At 69.3% G+C, this 20,995-nt stretch overlaps 4 protein-coding genes across 11 annotated transcripts; 1 reads left to right on the top strand and 3 right to left on the bottom strand.

The window, feature by feature from the left end:
- Nucleotides 1-98: 98 nt before the first annotated feature.
- Nucleotides 99-10,514, bottom strand: GAS8 (growth arrest specific 8). 4 transcript variants are annotated; one of them, XM_062007361.1, is made up of 11 exons: nt 10,502-10,514; nt 6,292-6,384; nt 5,105-5,302; nt 4,755-4,961; nt 4,353-4,407; nt 3,386-3,591; nt 2,957-3,124; nt 2,554-2,640; nt 1,570-1,779; nt 584-649; nt 99-330 (listed from the first exon to the last, which is right to left on the bottom strand). In XM_062007361.1, exons 2-11 carry the CDS (start codon nt 6,304-6,306, stop codon nt 181-183), a joined length of 1,362 nt encoding a protein of 453 aa, XP_061863345.1. In that variant the 5' UTR covers nt 6,307-6,384; nt 10,502-10,514; the 3' UTR covers nt 99-180. The 4 variants fall into 4 exon arrangements, with proteins under 4 accessions (XP_061863345.1, XP_061863342.1, XP_061863343.1 ...); XM_062007358.1 differs by lacking the exon at nt 10,502-10,514 and adding an exon at nt 6,584-6,638; XM_062007359.1 differs by lacking the exons at nt 1,570-1,779; nt 10,502-10,514 and adding an exon at nt 6,584-6,638.
- DBNDD1 (dysbindin domain containing 1) lies at nt 7,038-10,493 on the top strand. 5 transcript variants are annotated; one of them, XM_062007364.1, is made up of 5 exons: nt 7,052-7,120; nt 8,075-8,187; nt 9,114-9,275; nt 9,823-9,963; nt 10,036-10,493. In XM_062007364.1, exons 2-5 carry the CDS (start codon nt 8,139-8,141, stop codon nt 10,194-10,196), a joined length of 513 nt encoding a protein of 170 aa, XP_061863348.1. In that variant the 5' UTR covers nt 7,052-7,120; nt 8,075-8,138; the 3' UTR covers nt 10,197-10,493. The 5 variants fall into 5 exon arrangements, with proteins under 5 accessions (XP_061863352.1, XP_061863351.1, XP_061863348.1 ...); XM_062007365.1 differs by having other exon boundaries at nt 7,058-7,120; nt 8,071-8,187; nt 9,129-9,275; XM_062007363.1 differs by having other exon boundaries at nt 7,058-7,120; nt 8,071-8,187.
- A 701-nt stretch (nt 10,515-11,215) lies between the features above and the next one.
- On the bottom strand, nt 11,216-14,356 carry DEF8 (differentially expressed in FDCP 8 homolog). Its single transcript, XM_062007159.1, has 11 exons — nt 14,172-14,356; nt 13,979-14,061; nt 13,683-13,832; nt 13,459-13,600; nt 13,208-13,372; nt 12,534-12,661; nt 12,163-12,276; nt 11,928-12,008; nt 11,699-11,839; nt 11,498-11,607; nt 11,216-11,408 (listed from the first exon to the last, which is right to left on the bottom strand). The coding sequence occupies exons 1-11, from the start codon at nt 14,275-14,277 to the stop codon at nt 11,306-11,308; spliced, it is 1,323 nt and encodes a 440-aa protein (XP_061863143.1). The 5' UTR covers nt 14,278-14,356; the 3' UTR covers nt 11,216-11,305.
- A 1,033-nt stretch (nt 14,357-15,389) lies between these two features.
- On the bottom strand, nt 15,390-19,986 carry TUBB3 (tubulin beta 3 class III). Its single transcript, XM_062007247.1, has 5 exons — nt 18,973-19,986; nt 17,950-18,172; nt 17,533-17,641; nt 16,945-17,055; nt 15,390-16,670 (listed from the first exon to the last, which is right to left on the bottom strand). The coding sequence occupies exons 1-5, from the start codon at nt 19,911-19,913 to the stop codon at nt 15,595-15,597; spliced, it is 2,460 nt and encodes an 819-aa protein (XP_061863231.1). The 5' UTR covers nt 19,914-19,986; the 3' UTR covers nt 15,390-15,594.
- Nucleotides 19,987-20,995: the final 1,009 nt, after the last annotated feature.

The following is a 20,995-nucleotide window of genomic DNA, read 5'->3' as shown; positions in this document are numbered from 1 at the left end:
CACTTGCTCAGAGCCGGCGCAGCTGCGTGGGCTGGTGGGGAGGGGCTGCTCTGGGGAAATGCCCCCCCTGAGGGGACAGAGAGGGACCCCAGGCCCTGCAGAGCTGATGGAGGTGTGTTTAATGGCTGGGAGCAGCCCCAGAGCACAGCCCTTCCCGCGGGTCCCTCGGCGGTGGCTGCGTCAGGTGGGTGCCGAGACGAGGCCAGCGGGGCCCTGCCCCAGCAGCTGTCCTGGCACGGGGCTGCCCAGGGGCTTGAAGCCCAGGTTGTCCAGGGGGATGCCAAAGGCCGTCAGCTTTGCCTCCAAGGTCTGCAGCATGTCCTGGTGTGCCTGGAGGAGAAGTGCTGCAGCTCCAGCCCAGCCCCTGTGCGCTTGGGCAAGGGTCCCTGCACCCGCCTGTGCGGGGGAACACCCCCCAAAGCTGCCTTTGTGCATGGCCAAGGAGCAAACTGCAGCCTGGGCTGGGCGTGAAGCAGCTCAGCTGGGCTGCTGCGAGTTCCCCTCCACTCCACACCCAGCCTGGCACCAACGGGCCGGTTCCCACCCCCCGAGGCCACAGCCGCCCCCCAGCCCCTTCCCTCACCTTGCAGGCCCGGCCCAGCTGCAGCTGCAGGTTCTCGATGGTGGCATTCTTGGACTGGAGCACGCCCTGCACAGGGAGGGGCCCGTCAGGCCACAGCTGCCCCCTGCACGGCACCGTGCCCAGCGCTGGCGGCACGGCCTGGCAGAGCACAGGGGGCTGCAGACGGGCTGGCACCAGGGCCCAGCTCCAGCCGAGCAGCTCACGGCACGGCACAGCCAGGAGAGCAGCCACCAGCCTGCTCCCCCCAGCCAGCCCTGCCAGGCACAGCCAGCCCCGGGCAGGGGCGAGGGCAGCCAGCTCCGGGGCCGACAGCACGGCCCTGGTGGCAGCGTCTGCGGCACCTGCCCCGGCAGCAGCGGTTGAAGGACGGGAGGTGAGGGGGAGGGACAAGGATGGGCTGTGAGGCTCCCGGGGACGCCGCCGCAGGCAGCTGAGCAGAGGAATTCGGGGCCTCAGCAGCTGCGGCAGAGCTCGGCGCCCAGACGCCTTCCCAGGAATGTGTTTTCCCTCCTGCTGCTGCTGCGGCACCTGCTTGGAGGTGCCACATCCACCCGCTGCCCCACAGCCTCGGCAGCCGATGTTTCGGCGCCCCTGGGAACGCCCCAGGCTGGGGCTGGGGCTGGGGAGGGCAGGTGAGGCTCACCAGCTTTGCCTCCCACCCTGCAGAGCCCCATGCCAGCACCAGACCCCAGCGCAGGGGGCTGCTGGGGGGGTACAAGAGGCTGCTGGGGGGCACAGGGGGCTGCTGGGGGGCACAGGGGGCTGTGAGCACTACACAACTTGGGGCCCTTCTCCTCCAAACAGACCCCAGGGGAGGGAGAGGCCCCTGCCAAACTCTGGCACCCACACACTGCTTTTGGGGTGCCCTGGCAGTGCCAGGGGAGGGATGTGGCAGCTGCAGAGGATGGGGTCTCGTGGGCCCTGAGGTCTGTGTGCAGCCCCCGCAGGCTCTGCCCCTGTGTGCAGCGGCCCCTGGCCCGCGGTACCTCCAGCTTCTGCGAGACCAAGGAGAGGGCGTCCGGGTGGAGGTTGGAGGCTGCCAGGACCTGGCTCAGCTCCACCTCCTTCTTCTCCAGCACGCTGAGGAGCCCTTTGAGCTTGCGCTCCAGCAGCAGGTTCTTGAAGCCTGTTTTCTGCTGCACCTCGTTAATGGCTGTGGTGAACCTGTGGTACAGCTCGTCCCGCTCCTTCTGCACCTGCGCCGACAGCCAGCACAGCCCCTGGGCACCAGCTCTGCCCAGAGCCCCCATGCCCCTAGGGGAGGCAGATGCTGGGAGCAGCTTCCCTCCCTCTCTCCCTCCAGGGCTGGCACCCCCAGCTCCTGCTTTCTCCTCCCCTCTGGGACACTTGGCCAGCGGAACAGGCCGATGGGCTCACTGTGGCTGCATCCCAGACCCCTGAGAGGGCCCATGGCACACAGGGGTGTCTCCTCTCTCCTTTCTCTCCTCACTCCCCAGCTGGCAGGAGGCCCTGGCTCACAGCTAGTTAATCAGTGTCCTAATTAGGACTCGCTCTCTCCTCCACAGCCTATTTCTGAATGCAGGGACTCCGCTGCTGCCTTAATGACGGATCGTTAACGAGGCCTCAGATCAACGTTCATATTCCTGGGGATTTCTATGAATTGCAGATGAGCTCTGCTGCTGTATCTGGGTTAGCTGAGAGGGGGATGGGGCTGGGGGGGAGCAGGGGGCTCACCTGGCACGGTGAGGGGGAGCAGAGGGAGGGAGTGAGCCCTGTAAGGGGGTCGTGTCCCACACAGCCATCTGTCCCCACAGCCTGGCCCCTCTCAGCCCTGGCAGGGACTGCTGGAGCGTGCATGATGGCTGGGCAAAGGCCAAGGCCAGGCCTGGCTGCTGCCCCTGGCAGAGGCTTTGCTGGGAGCAGCAGTTCTCACACAGCCCTGCTCCTCTGCGGAGGGAATGGGGCTTGGAGAGGCAAGTGGGAATCCCAGACTCAAATGCAGCTCTTACCTTGCTGAACCTCTGCTGCAGCACTTCATGTTCCCACTGCAGATCCTTCAGTTCCTTCTGGGTGACTTTCAGACGAGTTTTTGTGTTCTGGGAGTGGGAAGGGCCAGTTAAAGAGCATGATTCTCTCTCTCCTGGGCGTGGGGGATGTGTTTGGCAGGGGAGGACAATGACCAGAGATACGAGTGATAAAAAGGAGGCAGCACCCACACTGACCCCTTCCCTCTCCTCTCACTGTGGTTTGTCACTGCCAAAGCCCCTCAAGTCCCATCTGAGATCTTTCAGCTCACTAAAAAGGCCTCCAAGGCTTCAGGGACTTGGCCCAGCCAGCAGCAGAGGCCACTGCTGAGCAGCCCCCCTGGCAAAGGGCCGGGCTACCAGGGAAGGGATGGGGCTGGCCACTCACCAGCAGAGCCTCCTTATCCTTGTCATAGTGGGTCAGCTTCTTCTGCAGCTCAGACACCTCCTCCTGGGCCTGCTGCAGGGGCTCCTTCAGCTGCTTGTTCTGGAGCAGCACATCTGCCTTCTCCTTTTCCAACTGATTCTCTCTCTTCTTCATCTCCTGAATCTGCTCCTGTTCTTGGGAACACGAGTGCCAGCTCCTGGGGGCTGCCTGGCTCCGCGGGGCTTCCCAGACCATCAGGACACCCTCCTGCTACTGGCCCAGCAAGGCACATGGTCCTGTGCTCATGGGACAATTTGGAACCCTCAGGAGAGCAGCACTCCCCACCCCACCACCTGGGAACTGGCCAGGTTTGGGTCACATCCCCCCAGGACCAGTCCCTCGGTGGAAGGGGCTGCAGCCCATCTGGCTGCAGGGGGGAGCAAGCAGTACCTTCAGCAAGCTGATGAGTTCCAGGTTTTTGAGGGTGATATCATTGTAGTAGTTCTTGATGTCATTGAAGGCCTTCTCGTGGTTCCTCATCAGCTCACTGATCTGGTTGTTCTTCCTCTCCTCCACCTCGTGGATCTCAGTCTTCCTCCGCAGGTCGAGCTGGTCCCGCACTGCCTGTGTCTTCTGGGTGTACTTGGCCTCCATCTCTGGGGGAGCAGAGGGGCCTGGGTGAGGATCCCCTGCAGACCCTGTGTGATGCTGCCCAGCTCCATCAGCCAGCCTGGCCCGTGCCACTGCAGCACTGCCCCAGGGCTCTCCCTCATCTGGATCCTGTGCCCAGCTCTGGGCTCCCCAGCTGCAGAGAGACAGGGAACTGCTGGAGAGAGGCCAGTGCAGGGGCACCAAGATGCTGAGGGGCTGGAACATGTGTGTGAGGAGGAAAGGCTGCAGCCTTGGGGCTGTTCAGCCTGGAGAGGAGAAGCCTGAGCTCAGGGGCACCTCAGCCATGCTGCTCAGTCCCTAAAGAGTGGGTGTCAGGAGGATGGGACCAGTATGTGTTCAGAAGTGCCCAGTGCCAGGACAAGGGGTAATGGGCTCAGACAATACAAAAAGTTCCACTTAAACAGAAGGAGTGTTTGGTGCTGAGGTGAGGGAGCCCTGGCCCAGGCTGCCCAGGGAGGGTGTGGAGGCTCCTTCTCAAGATGTTTCCAACCCCACCTGGACACGTTCCTGTGCCCCCTGAGCCAGGGGAACCTGCTTGAGCAGGGGCTGGGGCTGGAGCAGCTCTGCAGGGCCCTTCCAGCCCCCACCATCCCATGATTCTCTGATTCTATGAAAATGGGACAGGACTGGGGGAAAACTATCCCCCTTCCTGCTGGAGGAAGCCCAGCAGTGCTGCAGCACTCAGAGGATCCTTCCCTAGCAGTGACACAGGGAGCTGACATGGGCCCTACACACACATCCCAACCTTTCAGCTGTCTCTCAAAGTCATTGCAGAGCCGGCTGATCTCCTCCTCTTGTTTCTGTTAGGAACAAGCCATGTGTTACAGGCAGACAATGAAATCCTGAGCTAGCCACATCCCTGGGGGATTCCCTCCTGCCCCCTGAGAAGGGCTCCTGCCATGGCACCATGTGCCTTCCCAGCTCCCCAGTGCAGGAGGAGACTCCACAGGCTTCCCTCTCCCTGTTCCTGGGCTGATTTGCTAGATGCCTGAGTGACCAGTGCTGCAGTGATCCCCAGCCCAGCCGAGTGCCAGGGAGGGAGGCTCCCACTCACCCACCGGGGCTGTGGGGCTCAGCTGGTGGTCCCAGCAGCTCCCTGGCCCGCAGAGGCCCCTCACAGGCAGCTCCAGCCCAGCCAGGGACGTACCAGGCGCATGTTTTTCACTGCCACCTCGTTGGCCACCTCCTGCTCCTTCAGCTCCACCTTCAAGGAGCGCAGGTCCTTCTGCAGCTCCATCTCCTGGGCCCAGTGATCCCTCTGGGCCCGTGCCACGGACAGCGTGCCCTCTGCCTTCAGCTCCGTCACGTTCTCCTGGTGCTCGTACAGCAGGTGCTTCACCTTCTGCTTGTACACCTAAAGGCAAGGCCCAGGCAAGGCCAGGGGCTCAGTGACAGACACACACCCACCCTGCCCAGCTCCTCCCCTTCCCTCTCCTCCTCAGAGCTGGCCCAGAGCTTGGGGCGCTCACCCCACCTCCCAGCCCTCTCCCCCCGCACCTTGATCTCTACTTGGTGCCGCTCCTCCGCCTCCTCCATCTCCCTGTCCTTGCAGCGCAGCTCCGCTCGCTTCTCCTCCAGCAGCCGCCGCGTCACCTCCCAGAAGCCGTGTATCTTGTCACGCTCCAGCTGGAAGTAGTTGCGCTCTTCCCGCTCCCGGTCCAGCTCCTGCCGGAGCCGTGCCACGTGCTGCTCCAGCTGCAAAGCGCCGAGCGAGAGCTGGCTGGGGGAGAGGGGCCTGGGACGGGCACTGCGCTGCCAGGCTGGCAGGACACAGTGGCTGTTTCTGGGACAGAGGAGCGCAGGAGAGGAGGGGAAGGGGCTGACGGAACCCACCAGCCTCCAGGAAAGGCATAACAAAACCTTGTCCTACTGTAGGCAGCTGGGGCACAGATATTGTGTCTCACAGTAACACTGTTCTCAGGTGCCTGAAAACTACTGAATTATAGTAGGTTGGGAAAAGACCTTTAAGGTCCTCAAGCCCAGCTGTTCCCTCAGCACTGCCATGGCCACCGCTAACCCCACGCCTTTGGGATCCCTCCAGGGCTGGGCACTCCCCCAGCTCCCTGGGCAGCCTGGCACGGGGGCTGACACCCCTCTCAGGGAAACAGTTCTGCCTCAGCTCCAAACCAAACGTCCTCTGGGGCAACTTGAGTCCATTTCTTTTGTCCTTGTAGCTTGGGAGAAGAGACTGATATCCTCTCAAGCTCCCTGCAGCCTCCTGTGAGGGAGTGTCAGAGAGTGCTCCTGTCTCCCCTCAGCCCCTTCTCCAGGCTCAACACCCCCATTCCCTCAGCCCCTTCCCAGCACCTTGTGCTCCAGCCCCTTCCCTGGCTCTGGCCACGCTGCAGCCCCTCAGTGTCCCTCTGGCAACGAGCGAGGGGCCCAACACTGAGCACAGCCCTCGAGGCACGGCCTCACCAGAGCCCAGCACAGGGGACAGGGACCACTGCCCTGCTCCTGCTGCTGCTGCCAGGACGCCATTGGCCTTCTTAGCCACCTGGGCACGCTGCCGGCAGCGAGACGTGCAAGTCCCTGCCTCGGGAGTGGGGTCCCCAGGCCACGGCCACCTCCCGCCCCGTTTGCGGGACACTGAGCACAACAAGCGGGACTCGGAGCAGCCGTGCGGCAGGCGCAGCCCCTTCCCCGCCCCCGTCCAGTGCCCGGGGGGTCGGGGGGGGTCTCACCTGCTGCTTGCTCATCTCCCCCGGCGCCACCGTGTCCGCCGCCGCGCCGGCCCGGCCGCCCTGCGCCTTCCTCACGGCTTTCTTCTTGGGGCCCTGAGGACACAGCGAGGGGCGGGAGGCAGCGGAGCGGGAGGCAGCCGCGCCGCCCGGAGCCCCCGCCCCGGCCCCACACACGGAGCAGAGCGGAGCCTCCGGGACGCCTCCGCGACTCTGTGAAACAGCTCCCGCCCGCCCTAGCCCCGGGGGACCGGCACCGGGACCCGAACCGGGCCGGCCGCGGCCCCGCTCTCACCATGGCGGCTGCCGCCGGCGCCGCGGTCTCCGAGCAACGGGCGCCCGGGTCTCGCGAGAGGCGCGCGCCGCGCGGCCACGCCCCTCAGCAACGCGCGGCCGCGCCCTGGCAACGGGACCGATCCATGCGCGGGATGGGGGGGGGACGGGGGGGGGACGTGTCCCGCCGCGCCCGGACCCGCAGCCCCCCGCGCCCCCGCGCTCAGCCCCGCGCCTGGGCACGCGCGAGCCCCGCCGCCGCGGTCCCCTCACCGCCCCGGGTCCGCTCCCCGCCGCTCCCCCAGCGGGCGTCCCCCCGGGGCTGCCCCTCCCGCCCGCCCGCGTCCCCGGCGCCCGCACGGGTCCTCCTGCGCGCCCCGCGGCGTCCGCGGTCCCCCGGGGCCGGGCCCCCGCAGCCCCCGCCCGCTCCCCGCCCACAGCCCCGCCCCCGCCGCGGCGGGCAGGAGCGTGCGGGCTGCGGGCTGGCACCGGGCCCGCCCCGCCCAGCACCGGCACCGGCACCGGCCCATGGAGGCTCCGGGAACGGCCGGCACCGCAGGTGAGGCGGGAGGGGGGCGCGGGGCACGCGGATCGGCGCGGCCATCACCGTGGCCCCGAACCGGGCGGGACCCCGCAGCGGGCGGAACCGGGCCGGGCCCCCCGGGGAAGGGGGAGGGCACGGGGGGGTGCAGGCGGAGATGTGGGGCGGGGGGTGTGTGCGAGGGGTGTGCGCAGCGATGCGGGGGGTGCCGAGGCCGCGCATGGCGGGAGCGGTGCGGGGTGCATGGGGGGCTCCGGGCCGGGCTGCGGGGGGTGTGTATGCGGTGGGGGGTGCAGATGTGGCCAGGTGGAGCGTGTGCGCGCCCCGGTGCTCGTGTGGCTATGACAGGGGGCGGCGGGCTCGGGAGGAGGGGTCGCAGGATGGAGGGGGGCCGGGACGGAGGGAACAGCGCGGGTCGGGGGACACGGGGTGTGTGCAGGGAGAGGCTGTGCCGGGGGCTGGGGGTGCAGTGGGGCGCAATGGGGATGGGGGTGCAGCGGGGTGCCAGGCTGGGGGACAGGGTTCTGGGTCAGACTGAGGTGCGGGGGGGACACTGGGGCAGACACCCCTGTGCCAGGGCCGGTGGCAGAGGGCAGAGGGCTGGGGCGCAGGGGCAGGGGGCGCTGGCTGTGACAGTGGAGCTGTGGGGGGCTGGGATTAGTGAGGGGGGCTGCAGTAGGGTCTGGCACGGTGACACACGCGGTGCCGGGGCTCCTGTGCACCCGTCCCTCCCGCATGTGCCCCGCACAGGGCCGTGCCATGGCCCCGCCGGCGGTGACAGTCCCGGCCATGCCCTCCGGTGGCACCGGGCCCTCGGGAGGCACGTGAGGGGCAGTGCCAGTGGCCCGTGCAGTGGCCGGTGCCGGTGGGGTGGCTGGAGCTGCCGGCTGCTGGGCTCTGCGGTTCGACGTGAGTCAGCAGAGCAGCGTGCGGGGAGGGAGCCCTGATGGCACCCCGCTCCCTGCCAGGCAGCCGGTGAGCCCGGGCTGGAGCGGGGCGGCGTGGCCGGCGGCGTGGCCGGCGGCACGGTGTGACCATGCAGGCGGAGGCCAGAGGGGATTTCTGCAGCAGGGACCAGCGGCCCGGTGGGTGGGGGCTCAAGGGGGAGAGGGGGGGAGCAGGGCTGGGAAGGACACGCTCTGTACAGTGACACCACCGTGTCACCCACTGGAGCCAGGCACCGTGGCAGCATGTGGGTGGGATGATGGGAGCAGGGAGAAGCAGACAGACCCGTGTACCCCCTGGGGGGCTTTTCCCAGTGTTGGAGACAAGGGGGGACCCCATTTCCTGTCCAGAGGGAAGATGCTGGCAGCGGTGGGGTGCCCAGTCCCACCTTGCAGGGTCAGGATGAAATGGAGGTAGAGTTAGGACAGGAGTGACCAGTGTCCTGTAACTCCATGGACCAGAAACAGGAACCAAACGTCCCCATAACGTCCCTTTCCCTTTGGCTCCTTTGGGTTGGGAGGATTTCTGTCCCCTGCCCTCTGTCACCTCCTTGGGGGGAAGGAAGGAGAGGATGCCCATCCCCACGTCCTCTTGCCTGGCAGCAGGGCAATGGTGAAGCCCAGTGGCACACAGTGCTGGGGCACTGATGGCTTCATCCTGTCCCAGCGCCGGCCCTGGCAGGGCTGGGGGCCAGGCACGGTGCTGCCGTGGGCACACAGAGCTCTGCCCACCTTCAGTGCCCGCTCAGCCCCGGAGGGGTGCCCAGGGGCCCTGCCACAACCGCGGCCGCCTCGACCCCGCCGGCTCTTGCCGGGAGACAAACCGCCCCTTGTCTGGGCTCCGGCACAGGCTGCGCTTTTGTCTCACCGACACAAAGGGGCTGTGCGGGGCGGGGGGTGTGGGGCTGCCAGCTGCCGGCACCGGCGACACCGGGCCCTGGGCAGCTCTGCCCATCCCCCAGGCCCTCCCGGGGGTCCCGCTGCCCCCGTCCCCCTCGGCTGGGACCCCCCAATGGGGCCGGCAGGGCCCCAGGAGGGAGCTGCCGTCACCATCCCCGACGTGGCAGGTGCTGGCGTTGCAGAGCTCGGCAAGGAGACGCTGGCCTCCGAGCGCCCGGCTGGGACCCCCACCCACGGCCCGGCCCAGGAAGCCCCTGGAGCCCCCGCAGAGGAGCAGGGGGGGATCCCCATCCCCAGCGCCGGCCTGCTGCAGGTCACCGAGCGCAGACGTGAGTGTGGCTCTGCATGGGCAGCCCTGCCCGGCCCCAGGCTCCCCTGTCATACCCTGCCATCCCCTGGCTCCCCTGCCATCCCCTGCCTGGCCCCACGCTCCCCTGTCATAGCCTGCCATCCCCTGCCCAGCCCCAGGCTCTTCTGCCATTCCCTGCCATGCCCAGGCTCTCCTGCCATCCCCAGGGTCTTCTGCCATCCCCTGCCTGCCCCTAGGCTCTCCTGCCATCCCCAGGCTCCCCTGCCATCCCCTGCCCAGCCTCAGTGTCCCTGCCAGCCCACAGCATCTCCAGCCTGCCCCTGGGGTCCCTGCCAGCTCCTGGCATCCTCAGCCAGCCCCAAGCATCCCCAGGGTCTCCGCCACCCCCGGCTTGGTCATTGCCCCTCGTCCCAAACAGCTCCCCAGGTCCTTGAGCACCAGACACCCCCCCCCGGGTGCCCCCCCCGGCTGTGCCCAGCTCCCCGAGCCTGGCCGGCTGCCCGTGGCCCACCGCTGGGCTGTCCCGGCGGGCAGCGGCCGGGTCCCCGAGCGCCGGCCGCCCGCAGAGCCCCTGAGCAGCGTGTCCTCGCTGGAGGTGCACTTCGACCTGATGGACCTGACCGAGCTGACCGACATGTCGGACCAGGAGCTGGCCGAAGTGTTCGCCGACTCCGACGAGGAGACCGCGGCCGGAGAGTCGCCCAGCGGTGAGCTCCCCGCTCCGCCCGGCCCTCCTCCCGTCCCGTCCCGTCCCGTCCCGAGCCCGTCTGTCCCCGCAGGCCTGCAGCCGCAGGCGGTGCCGCGGGCCGGTTACCTGCGCTCACCCTCCTGGACCCGGGCGCGGGAGCAAGCGAGGGACAAGAAGCATCTCAGCGACCCGGAGCTGCCGCCGGGACCACCGGACGCCTTCCTGCCCGCCGAGCGGCCGCGGGAGCCCTAGGGCTGGCCCCGGCCCCGGGGGACGGTGGCTGACACGCACCGGGGCACGGACGCGCCGGTGCCCACCACTTCCTTCGGTCCCCGCCGCGGGGGCCGGGCCGCTGGACTGATGCCGCGGCGGGGGCCAGCGCTCGCCCGAAGGCACCGCGGACCGGCCGCGGGCAGAGGCGGCGCCCGGGAAACCGGACACAGTCCCGCGGGGAGCCGCGAGCGGCGGCGCGGGGAGGGAGGACGCGGCGCAGCCCCTGCCCGCACGGTCCTCATGTAGCAGCGCCGTGTCCCGGTAAAACCGAGCGACCCACGCACCCGCGCCTCTGCCCGTGTCCGTCGCCGCGGGGGAAAGGGCGGGGGGACGCGGGGCTGCCGGGGGCGGCGGCGGCGGGGGGCAGCGCGGAGCCCCGCGCTGGGCAGAGCCCGGCCGGTACCGGGCAGGGCCGCCCCGCAGCCGGAGCAGCGGCGCGCAGGCGCGGAGACAGCCCCGGGGCGGAGCGACCCGGATGGCGGGGACGGGGGTCCCGGCTGCGGGCTGGGACCGCGGGGATGGGAGGGGACGGGACAGGACGGGACGGGACGGGATGGTTACCAGCGGGGAGGGGGGAGGAGTCCCAATGCTCGCCTTGCAACTACAGCCCCATCCCGCCGGCCGAGCGCCCGCCCCGGTGCCCCAAAGGAGGGACGCGAGTGCTGAGTTGCACAAAGAGGCCACGTTAATGCTACAGAAAACCCGGGGGGGGGCCTGACCCCCGCACCCCCCACCCGGGGGGGCTATGCCCCAGGAACCGTGTGTGTGGGGCACACCGATGTTCACCACCCCCCCTGCCGGTGCAGCGGCGTTATCGCGGTAGTGTGCGGGGGGTGGTCGGGGGTCACGGCTCCCACCTCCCCAGGCCTGGGGGTAGCTGCTGGGACAGCGCTGAGCTGTGCCAGACCCCTTACCCTGGCCCTGGGCAGCAGCTGGGTTCTGCCTGTGATCCCCCCTTCCCTGCCGTGTCCAGCCCTGCTGTCCCCGGGCACCTTGGCTGCCCCACAGAGCCGGGGGGTGGGTGCCCGTGTTCGTTCCGTGGCCCTGTGGTGGGTTGGGGGGTGGCCATGGGGCCAGACCCGCCCCCATTAGGCTTCTGCCTCGGTGCTGGAGTCCTGGAAGAGGGACTGCTTGCGCAGGCTGAGCCGGGCGCACCTGGGGCAGGTGGTGGAGTTGTCGTAGTAGCAGTCCCTGCGCGGGGGGGGACAGCACCGGGTCATCCACCACACCGGCCCCGGCGCTGCCCGCGCCTGCCCCCGCTCCCGGTGCCGGGCCGGTACCTGTGGAACACGGCGGAGCAGTCGGTGCAGACGGAGGTGTGGCTGTCGAAGGGGAAGAGCACGTCGCCCTCCTTGCAGAGCTCGCACACGAAGCCTTTCGCCTGGCAGCGCTGGGGTGGGAGCGGGTGGGCAGAGGGTCCCAATGGTGCCCACTGGGGACCCCCCTCTCACCCCACGGTCTGCCCCACGGCGCCGGCTCACCTCGCAGTCCAGCTTGATGTGCTTGGCGAAGAGCGTGTGGATCTCGGTCAGGGAGCAGCTCAGGCGCCCAGCCTCGATGTCTATCAGGTCCTGCAGCGAGTACATCTCGTCGTTCTCCACAAAGTGCTGCCGGTCCTGCAGCTGCCATAGACAGACCATCACTGCCATCACTGCCCAGCACCGGCACTGGCACCGGCACCGGCGGCCCCGGGCTCCCCGGGGAGCTGACCTGCAGCAGCAGCCGCGCCTCCATCGCCTCCTTGCAGGTGATGAAGTAGGGCTTCATGAGCAGGATGTCCTGGCGCAGCTTCTACAGGGACAGGGGTGAGGCAGAGAGAGGGCAACGGGCGGTGGCAGGGGCAGGAGGGGGACAGGGATGGGATGGGATGGGATGGGATGGGATGGGATGGGATGGGGTGGGGTGGGGTGGGGTGGGATGGGTGGGTGTCTCTCGCTGTACTCACCCGAATCTCCACCAGCTCCTCCACGTAGTTGAAGAGCAGAGGGTTGATCTCCCGCAGCTTCAGCACAGGCCGTGACACCATCAGCGCCAGGTACCGCATGCTGCAGCGGGACACCTGCCCAGCCGCCCCCGTCACCTCCCCAGCCTCAGGGACGCCCAGCACCACTGCCCGGGGACCCCATGGCCAGGGACACAGCCCTGGGGACACAGCCCACCCCCCACCTGACTGTTACCCAGGGGTGCAGCCCCTAGGGACCCCCCATGACCAGGGACAAAGTCCCCCCAGGTGACCTCTGCCAAGGGCCATGGTCCCCAGGGACCCCCCAGACTTCCCTGGGCGCCCCCAAGCCCCCCACGCCATGCCCCGGGCACCTTGCGGGGCTCGAAGTCCCAGTTGTGGATGGCGCGGGCGGGCACCACGGCCAGGTCGTTCCAGTGGCAGCTGCTGCAGTAGTAGAGGCCGGTGTAGTCGCACTGCCGGGCCTCACTGGGCACCCCCCCTGCGGCACCACACGTGTTGGCACGCGCGCCGGCACCGGCACCACGCCACCGGCACCACGCCACAGCCCCACAGCCCACTCACCCCCTGCCACACCCCCCACAAGGGACACAGCACAGCCCCAGTGTCACCTCCCCACGAGCTGTGGACCCCCCACAGCCCCACAGAGTTCCAACCTTCAGCTTCCACCAGCCCCAAACATCCCCCAGCTCCAGGCAGCCTCTAAATGAACGCAGCCCCCAGCCCCCCAAAAGGAGCCCAGATCCACACTCCCAGCCCTCTTCTAGCCCCTCACAGCTCTTAGCTCCCCACATCCCCAGCCCCACATCACTCTACAGCTCCAGCTCCATGCCATCCCCCAGCACCAGCCCCATGCCGCCCCATACCACCAGCCCCACAGCACCCCACACCCCCAGCCCCACACCAGCCCGCAGCCCCACACCAGCCCGCAGCCCCAGCCCCACACCACCCCCAGCCCCAGCCCCACTCACCCCACACTCCCAGCCCCACACCACCCCACACCCCCAGCCCCACGCTGCAGCCTCACGCAGGGAGACGGGGGCCCGGCACTCGGCGCAGCGGTAGTCCTGGCTGTCCAGCCCGCTCTCGGGGCAGATGCTGAGCTGGTACTCAGCCTGGTGACTGACCTTGGCCCGCACGCAGGGCTTGCTCACCAGCGGCAGACACTTGCTGTGGCACCGGTAGTAGCAGCCTGGGGGAGGGTGGGCGGCTGTCAGCATGAGGATGGAGGGGGTGGGAACGTGGGGCAAGTTGGGGAAGGGAGGGTCCTGGACCAACCTGTGCAGGTGTACCAGGTCTGGATGAGGCCCCAGATGATGGTGCTGCACTTGTCACACATCTGCTTCACGCTCTTGCTCTTCTCCTTGTAGAAGCGATGCTCCAGGACCACCCGGATGTTGGGCTCATCCTCACCGGGGTCCTGAGGAGATGCGACAGGGCTGGGGCATCAGGCTGAGCCCCCCTCATCCCTGGACACCCCTCAGCCCCGATCCCGGCCCCACCTTCAGCTCCTGCAACTTGAGGCGGAGGTGGATGAGCCGCACCACGGCGTCCTTCTGCCGCTCCGAGTGCTCGGGCAGCGCCAGGATCACCCGCTTGCACTCCTCGATGGCCTGGCGCAGCTGCTGCACGTCCGACGCCAGGATCAGGCCCTGCGGCAGCGCCGGGGCGGGGGGGAGGAGGGTGAGCTGGCGGCCCCCAGCCCCGCACAACCCCCGCAGCCCCGCACAACCCCCGCAGCCCCACACATACATCCCCCGCAGCCCCACACACACACTCTCTCCCCAGCCCCGCTCACCACCGGGCGGGAGAAGTGGTCCTCGGCCATGCCCAGGTCCAGGGCACCCTCGGGGTCCCCGGAGGACGGGTCCGGCTGCTGGGCTGCAAGGCGGCGAGTGCGGTGGGGGCGGCTGCGCCCGCGTGCCTCCCAAGCCCCGCGCCGTGGGGCAGGAGGCGGCTGCGGCGGGGGGAGGAGAAGGGGCAGCACCCACCTGGGGCGGGGGTCTCGCCGTCGGGGCGGTCCTGCCGCTCGGGGCCCTTGTCGAAGGGGTTGAGGTGCGCCTGGCGGAAGCGGGCCAGCCGCTCGTCGTACGCCATCACCGCCGGTTCTGCGGGACGCCGGACGCCGCCTCAGCGCCCCCCGCACCGGCCCCGGCGCCGGCTCCCGTCGCGTCCCGGCGCCGCCCCCGCCCGCCCGCGGCTCCCGCCCCGCCCCGCCGCCGCCCCATCGCGGCCCCGTGCGGCCGCCGCCCCCCGCCCGGCCCGGCCTCGCGCCCCGCGCCCCGCCGCCGCCCCCCGCCCCGGTACCGGCTCCCGCCGCCCGCCAGGGGGCAGCGCCCCCCCCCCCCCGCTCACCGCAGCGCCCCCGCCCCGCCCCCCCAGCCGCCCCCCCTCCCCGCGCCGCCACGGCGCCCCCTGCCGGCCGGAGGACCGAAGCGCGCCCGGGCGGGGCCGCGCCGCGGGCGGGGCGGGGGACACGCGCACGGACGGCGGGGACGGGGCGTCCGGACCCCCGGGCTCGGTCCCCGCAGCCTGGACACACCCGCACGGCCACGTAACCTCCCTCCGCTCCGCCCCCTGAACCGCGCCCCGCGGCCCTGTGACCCACGGCCGCCAGCTCCAGAGTCCCCAGATCCACGATCCCTTGTCTGCACAGCCCCCAGACCCACAGCTGCCGCTCCCGGAAGCCCCCAGACCTACAGCTGCCACTCCCCATAGCCCCAAGCAGCACGGCTCCCGCTGCCCTGAGCCCCCAGCCTCACAGTCCCTTGTCCCTACAGCCCCCATCCCCATTGTCTCCATGTCTAGAGCCCCTTCCCCTGCCCTTGCCCCGGGGAGGTTGCAGCCCCAGCTCAGCCTGGCCCCCCCACCCTGGGGTCAGCCCAGCACCCGGTCTGGAGTCTGGGGGGCTGTTTGGGCTGGGAGTGCCCTGCACCTCCCCACACCCAGCACATACCCAGTGCTGGGGAAGGACCCTGGGGTCTGTGCCCCCACCTCGGCTGGGCGCGGCGGGCGGGAAACGGGGCTCACGCTGTCCTAGGCTGAGAAAAGGGCAGCCACTCCCCTCCCTGACACTGCAGCCGGAGCCTCGGGGGCTGGACCTGTGCGGGCACAACGCGGATGGGCATTGTCTGGGAGGGGACCGAGCTGCCCCTCAGCAGAGGACCCGCCCCCCCCCCCAGGAGCCACAGACGGGCAGGACTTGGACAGCAATAAATTTATTAAGTATTCAAAAAAAATAATAGACACGAACCAGTAAAAAAACGAAAAGGGGGGGAGCTGGGGAGGGGGGCACGGGGCCGAGTCGGCTCAGGGGGGAACGGGGTCAGAAGACACCAAAGGGGCTTTGAGGGGAGAGCCCGGCTGGGGGGCAGCAGCGCGAAGCCGGGGGGAGCTGCGGGCGGCGTCGGGGCATCACTTGGCGCCCTGCGCCTCCGACTCCTCCTCGTCGTCCTCGTACATCTCGCCCTCCTCCTCGGCCGTGGCGTCCTGGTACTGCTGGTACTCGGAGACCAGGTCGTTCATGTTGCTCTCGGCCTCGGTGAACTCCATCTCATCCATGCCCTCTCCCGTGTACCAGTGCAGGAAGGCCTTGCGGCGGAACATGGCCGTGAACTGCTCGGAGATGCGCTTGAAGAGCTCCTGGATGGCCGTGCTGTTGCCGATGAAGGTGGAGGACATCTTCAGCCCCCGCGGGGGGATGTCGCACACGGCCACCTTGACGTTGTTGGGGATCCACTCTACGAAGTAGGAGCTGTTCTTGCTCTGGATGGCCAACATCTGCTCGTCCACCTCCTTCATGGACATGCGGCCGCGGAAGACGGTGGCCACGGTGAGGTAGCGGCCGTGGCGGGGGTCGCAGGCCGCCATCATGTTCTTGGCGTCAAACATCTGCTGGGTGAGCTCAGGGACGGTGAGGGCACGGTACTGCTGGCTGCCGCGTGCCGTCAGCGGGGCGAAGCCTGGCATGAAGAAGTGGAGGCGCGGGAAGGGCACCATGTTGACCGCCAGCTTGCGCAGGTCGGCGTTGAGCTGGCCGGGGAAGCGCAGGGAGGTGGTGACGCCGCTCATGGTGGCCGAGACGAGGTGGTTGAGGTCGCCGTAGGTGGGGGTGGCCAGCTTGAGGGTGCGGAAGCAGATGTCGTACAGAGCCTCGTTGTCGATGCAGTAGGTCTCGTCCGTGTTCTCCACCAGCTGGTGGATGGACAGCGTGGCGTTGTAGGGCTCCACCACCGTGTCCGACACCTTGGGGGACGGCACCACGCTGAAAGTGTTCATGATGCGGTCGGGGTACTCCTCCCGCACCTTGCTGATGAGCAGCGTGCCCATGCCCGAGCCCGTGCCGCCGCCCAGCGAGTGCGTCAGCTGGAAGCCCTGCAGGCAGTCGCAGTTCTCGCACTCCTTCCGCACCACGTCCAGCACCGAGTCCACCAGCTCAGCCCCCTCCGTGTAGTGACCCTTGGCCCAGTTGTTGCCGGCCCCGCTCTGCCCTGCCGGGGGAGGGGGGGAAAAGAGGCACCCGATGGCTGCCGGCACTCGCACGCCCACGCCGGGGAGGGGACGGGGCGGCGGCGCCGGCGGCACCGGCGAGATCTGAGGCCGGGGCGGGGTGGGAAGCAGCGACTGCAAAGGTTTGGCGGCGTGCCGGCGGTGCCGGGCCGCGGGCGCGGGCGGGGAGGCACCCGCCGAGCGCCCTGGGGATGGCGACAGCCGGGGAGGGGCGTGGGGAGGCGGGTGGCGGCGTCCCCCTCCCCGGGCACCTACCGAAGATGAAGTTGTCAGGGCGGAAAAGGTGGCCGAAGGCTCCCGAGCGCACGCTGTCCATCGTCCCCGGCTCCAGGTCCACCAGGATGGCGCGCGGCACGTACTTGTGAGCTGCAAGAGACCCCGTGCCGGGAGGGGTCCTGCTGCTTCCCCTGCGCCCGGGGCTGCCCCTCCATCCCACAGGGTCCCACGTCGTGTCCCCTCCAAACCATGGTGTCCCCACAGGGCTGGGTGCACGTCATTCCCCATCCCCAGCAGGGTCCCGTGGGGCTGGGTGCACGTGTTGTGCTCTCCCCCACCCAAGCACCTCAAGGCCCCATGGAGATGTGGACACACATTCCTCCCCCAAAATCGTGGAGTCCAACGAGCCGGGTGTGTGAGTGTCCCCTCAAACCACAGAGGTCTCATGGGGCCAAGGGCACATTCCGCCTCCCCCCCCCCCCCAAAAACCACAGGGTCCCAAGGGATGGGCGCATCACTCTGCCCCCTCTCTACCCCACCCCGTCAGACCCAGGACCTGCCCTACAAGAGGGGAAACGGACAGAGGGTCCCCCCCCAGGCCCGGGGTGTGCCAAGGGGGTCGCTTACAAGAGGCCTCATTGTAGTAGACGCTGATGCGCTCCAGCTGCAGGTCGGAGTCGCCCACGTAGTTGCCGCTGGGGTCGATGCCGTGCTCGTCGCTGATCACCTCCCAGAACTGGGGGCACAGCGGTCAGCGGGGGGGTCCCGGGGGAGGTGGGCAGAGGGGACCCCCCCATCTCTCCCCCCCGGGCGGGGCGGGGGGCGCCCCCTGGCGCCGGGGCGAGGGGCGGGGCGGGCGCTGTCCGCGGTGCTGAAGGGCGGCGGCGGACAAAGGCGCGGGGGGGGGGGGCGAGGCGGGGCCCTTTGTCCGCCCGGTGCGGCGGGACGGGGGGGGCCGGCGGGGGTTTGGCGGGGGAGGGGACGGGGTGTCTTTGTCCGCCGCACCGGGTCCGCAGCGGCGGGGCGGGGCGCGGCCGCCTTTACCTTTGCGCCGATCTGGTTGCCGCATTGCCCCGCCTGGATGTGGACGATCTCCCTCATGGTGCTGCCGGGGCCGGAGCGGAGCGGGACGGGACGGGAGAGCGGGACCGGGAGCAGGAGCAGGAGCGGGAGCGGCACCGGGAGAGCGCGGGGGGCGGCCCCGCTGCCGCCGCCTCTTTTATAGGCGCCTCGCGCCGCACCGGGCCGGGCGCTGACGTCACCGGCGCTCCGCGGCCAATCGGGAGCGGCCGCAGCAGCGCTGCCACAGCCCCTGCGGCACCGGCGCCGCCGCCGCCCCGCCCCGGGACCCCGCGCCCCGCGCCCGGGACCCCGCACCCCGCTCCCGCACCCGCGGCGGGGGCTGCGCACGGGGGGACCCGCCGCGCGGGGGAACCCCGGTACCCGCCGAGGGGGCGCGGGCGGCGGGCACAGACTACCCCGGTGCGGCAGGAGCGTCCCGGGGCGGCGGGCGGCGAGGAGAAGGACACCCCAAGCCGCGTCCCGTCATGGGGGGGGGGAGGGAGCGAAGGCCGGGGCGCGGGGGGGGCCGCCTGGGAAGGGTCTCGGGCACCAGAAGTCCCCGCGGTGCCGGGGCGGGCGGCGGCGGGCGCGGCCCGAGAACAAAGGCAGCAGCGAGGGGACCCTTTGTCCAGGGGCGGCCCCGGCGGCGACTCCCCCCCGGGACCCGCCTTCCGCGCCCGGGGCTGCTCCAACACCCCGGCGGGCCCTCTCGAGCCCCTCTGGTTCCCACCGGTTCCCCCCACCCCGGGCCCGGCCCGACAGCGGCAACCGGGAGGGATGGAGCTTCGAAGAAACGGTGGGGCTGGGAAGGGCCGCCCCCGCCCCGGGGCTGCCCGGCGGTGCCAGCCACAGCATCACTGCAAAGAGCCTTTATTGGGGACCACGAGACCGGGGCGCCCGCGGGGGGTCGCCCCGCAGCGTGTCCTGTCCCGTCCGTCCCGTCTGTCCGTCTGTCTGTCCCGCAGCAGGGCCGGCTGTGCTGTCACCCACCATCCCGCTGCCTACCAGGAGCACAGCACCACCTCCCGCAGCGTCTGCCGCAGCTCCTGGCTCCGGAAGGCGTAGATGAGGGGGTCAATCACTGAGTTACAGATGATGAGGATGAGGAAGAGGTTGAAGTAGCTGAAGAAGCAGGTGCAGAAGGGGTTGGTGGGGCAGGTGATGATGAGGATGAGGTGGAAGAAGAAGGGTCCCCAGCAGACAAGAAAGACTCCCAGGAGGATGGTGAGCGTGACGGCTCCCTTCAGGCTGCTGCTGCGGTGGATGCTGGGCTGCTTCTGCTGGCTGGAGATGCTGTGGAGGTGGTGGCGGGCCATGGCAAACATGTGGATGTAGAGCACCAGCATGAGGACCAGCATGAAGAGGAAGAAGCTGATGAGGAAGAGGATGATGGTGTTGTTTTGGTAGCAGGTGATGAACATGACACTGGAGATGGTGCTGGCCAGCCAGACGCTGACCATGGCCACCACAGCCCGCTGCAGTGTCATGATGCTGTGGTAGCGCAGGGCGTAGAAGATGGTAATGTAACGATCCACGGCGATGATGCCCAGGAAGGACAGCGAGGACACGACGGAGCTGCAGATGAGCACGTCGATGGCGGCGTCCATGTGGTGGATGGTGCTGGCGCGGAACACCAGCAGCCCATGCTCCATCAGCAGCATGACCAGCATCTCCGCCAGGTTGCTGATGCTCACCAGCATGTCAGAGACGGCCAGGCAGCAGATGAAGTAGTAGGTGGGCGAGTGCAGGTTCCTGTTCTTCAAGATGGCAGCCACCACCAGCAGGTTCTCCACCAGGCTCACCAGCCCCAGCGTCAGGAAGAGCTCGTTGGGGATGTCAAGGCCCTGGCACCAGGCGCTGCCGGCGCCGGCCATGGCGTTGCTCTGGTTGCCCTCGCTGGCGTTCCAGGGCTCACGCAGCAGGCGCAGAGGGGCCAGTGTCAGCATGGCCCCCCACCACAGCCCCAGGGCCCCCCCCGGCCAGGGGTAAAGCTCCCGGGGCTCTGCACCACAGGCGCGGGCACCCAGCCCACCCCTCCAGCGCTCCCGCAGCAGCTGGCGGCGAGGCCGAGGGGACGTGGAGGAATCGGGGATGGGGCGTCCCAGCTCCTGGGCACGTGCCAGGGACGCCGCGTGCCCGCCGGGACCCCCGGTGTGGTGGCCGCCCTCCTCCCCGGCCCTGCACGGCCCCGCCGCCGTGTGCACGCTGGCTGGGGGTGATGGGGAAGAAAGGGCCCTTTCTCTGCCCCACTTTAAAGCCGACTCCCGCGGCTCCTCCCCCCGAAGAGGGTGGGCACCCGCATGACGGTGGCACCCGGGCAGTGAGGGGAGCTGCCGCGGAGGCCGGGGTTGCCTCCCTGAACACTTGGGGTCACACACGTGCCCTGGGGGAGGGGGTCCACACACTCCTGTGGCTGTGTGCTTTAGGGGGTGCCGTGTGCCACTGAGACCCCCTGCGGTCTGGGGGACATCCACCTTTGGGTCCCCATGTTTCCCGGGGTCCCACGTGTCCTGGGGGGTCCCTGCAGCCTAAGAGGGGACTGGGTGTGTTGGGGGTTCCTCTGTGTCCCGCAGGCCTGTATGCCCCAGGGCCCGTGTGTCCTGAGGGGTCTATGCAGCCTGGGGTCCTGAGTGCCCAGGGTGGAACACGGGGTGTCTGCACACCCTGTGACCCCAGTAGGACCCTCCCCACTGCAGGAGCCAAGCTGCTCCCTCCCAGTCTCTGTAGGCGGTGTCAGGAACCCCTACATCACCAGCCCCCCTGGCCCAGTCCCATAGAAGGTGCTTTTCCACGGGGCAAGTGATGGACACGGGAGCATCAAAGGTGTGATAAACCGCAATGCCATGCTCGGGCCCTGGCAAAGCCAGGCCCTGGAGGCAGCCTGGGGAGGCTGGAGGACGTGGGACCCATCTGACCATCATGTGCCTTGAGCTGGTGTTGATGTCTGGAGCCGCCGGGCTGCCAAAGCCACTGGGTTGCCAAAGGGCCATTCAGGGCTGTATGAAAGGGCCGATCCTGTGGTCACGGC

Source organism: Colius striatus, chromosome 14 (assembly GCF_028858725.1).
Source record: "Colius striatus isolate bColStr4 chromosome 14, bColStr4.1.hap1, whole genome shotgun sequence".
NCBI lineage: Eukaryota > Metazoa > Chordata > Aves > Coliiformes > Coliidae > Colius > Colius striatus.
The sequence above is the reverse complement of the archived record's forward strand: the minus strand, read 5'-3'. Positions and strand labels throughout refer to the sequence as shown.

Excerpts from the sequence above, each read along its gene's own strand:
- GAS8 (XM_062007358.1), bottom strand. Across the intron at positions 5,303-6,291 it reads GGGAGATGAGCAAGCAGCAG|CTGGAGCAGCACGTGGCACG; the intron begins GTGAGACCCCCC and ends GGCGCTTTGCAG. Across the intron at positions 650-1,569 it reads TGGTCTCGCAGAAGCTGGAG|GGCGTGCTCCAGTCCAAGAA; the intron begins GTACCGCGGGCC and ends CTCCCTGTGCAG.
- DBNDD1 (XM_062007364.1), top strand. The coding sequence starts at position 8,139 with ATGCAGGCGGAGGCCAGAGGGGATTTCTGCAGCAGGGACCAGCGGCCC. Across the intron at positions 8,188-9,113 it reads CAGCAGGGACCAGCGGCCCG|GTGCTGGCGTTGCAGAGCTC; the intron begins GTGGGTGGGGGC and ends CCGACGTGGCAG. Across the intron at positions 9,964-10,035 it reads GGCCGGAGAGTCGCCCAGCG|GCCTGCAGCCGCAGGCGGTG; the intron begins GTGAGCTCCCCG and ends CTGTCCCCGCAG.
- DEF8 (XM_062007159.1), bottom strand. The coding sequence starts at position 14,277 with ATGGCGTACGACGAGCGGCTGGCCCGCTTCCGCCAGGCGCACCTCAAC. Across the intron at positions 13,833-13,978 it reads ACCACTTCTCCCGCCCGGTG|GGCCTGATCCTGGCGTCGGA; the intron begins GTGAGCGGGGCT and ends GCGCTGCCGCAG. Across the intron at positions 13,373-13,458 it reads GACCTGGTACACCTGCACAG|GCTGCTACTACCGGTGCCAC; the intron begins GTTGGTCCAGGA and ends ACCCTCCCCCAG.
- TUBB3 (XM_062007247.1), bottom strand. The coding sequence starts at position 19,913 with ATGCTGACACTGGCCCCTCTGCGCCTGCTGCGTGAGCCCTGGAACGCC. Across the intron at positions 18,173-18,972 it reads GAGGTGGTGCTGTGCTCCTG|CGCCGGTGACGTCAGCGCCC; the intron begins GTAGGCAGCGGG and ends TTGGCCGCGGAG. Across the intron at positions 17,642-17,949 it reads GCAACCAGATCGGCGCAAAG|TTCTGGGAGGTGATCAGCGA; the intron begins GTAAAGGCGGCC and ends CTGTGCCCCCAG.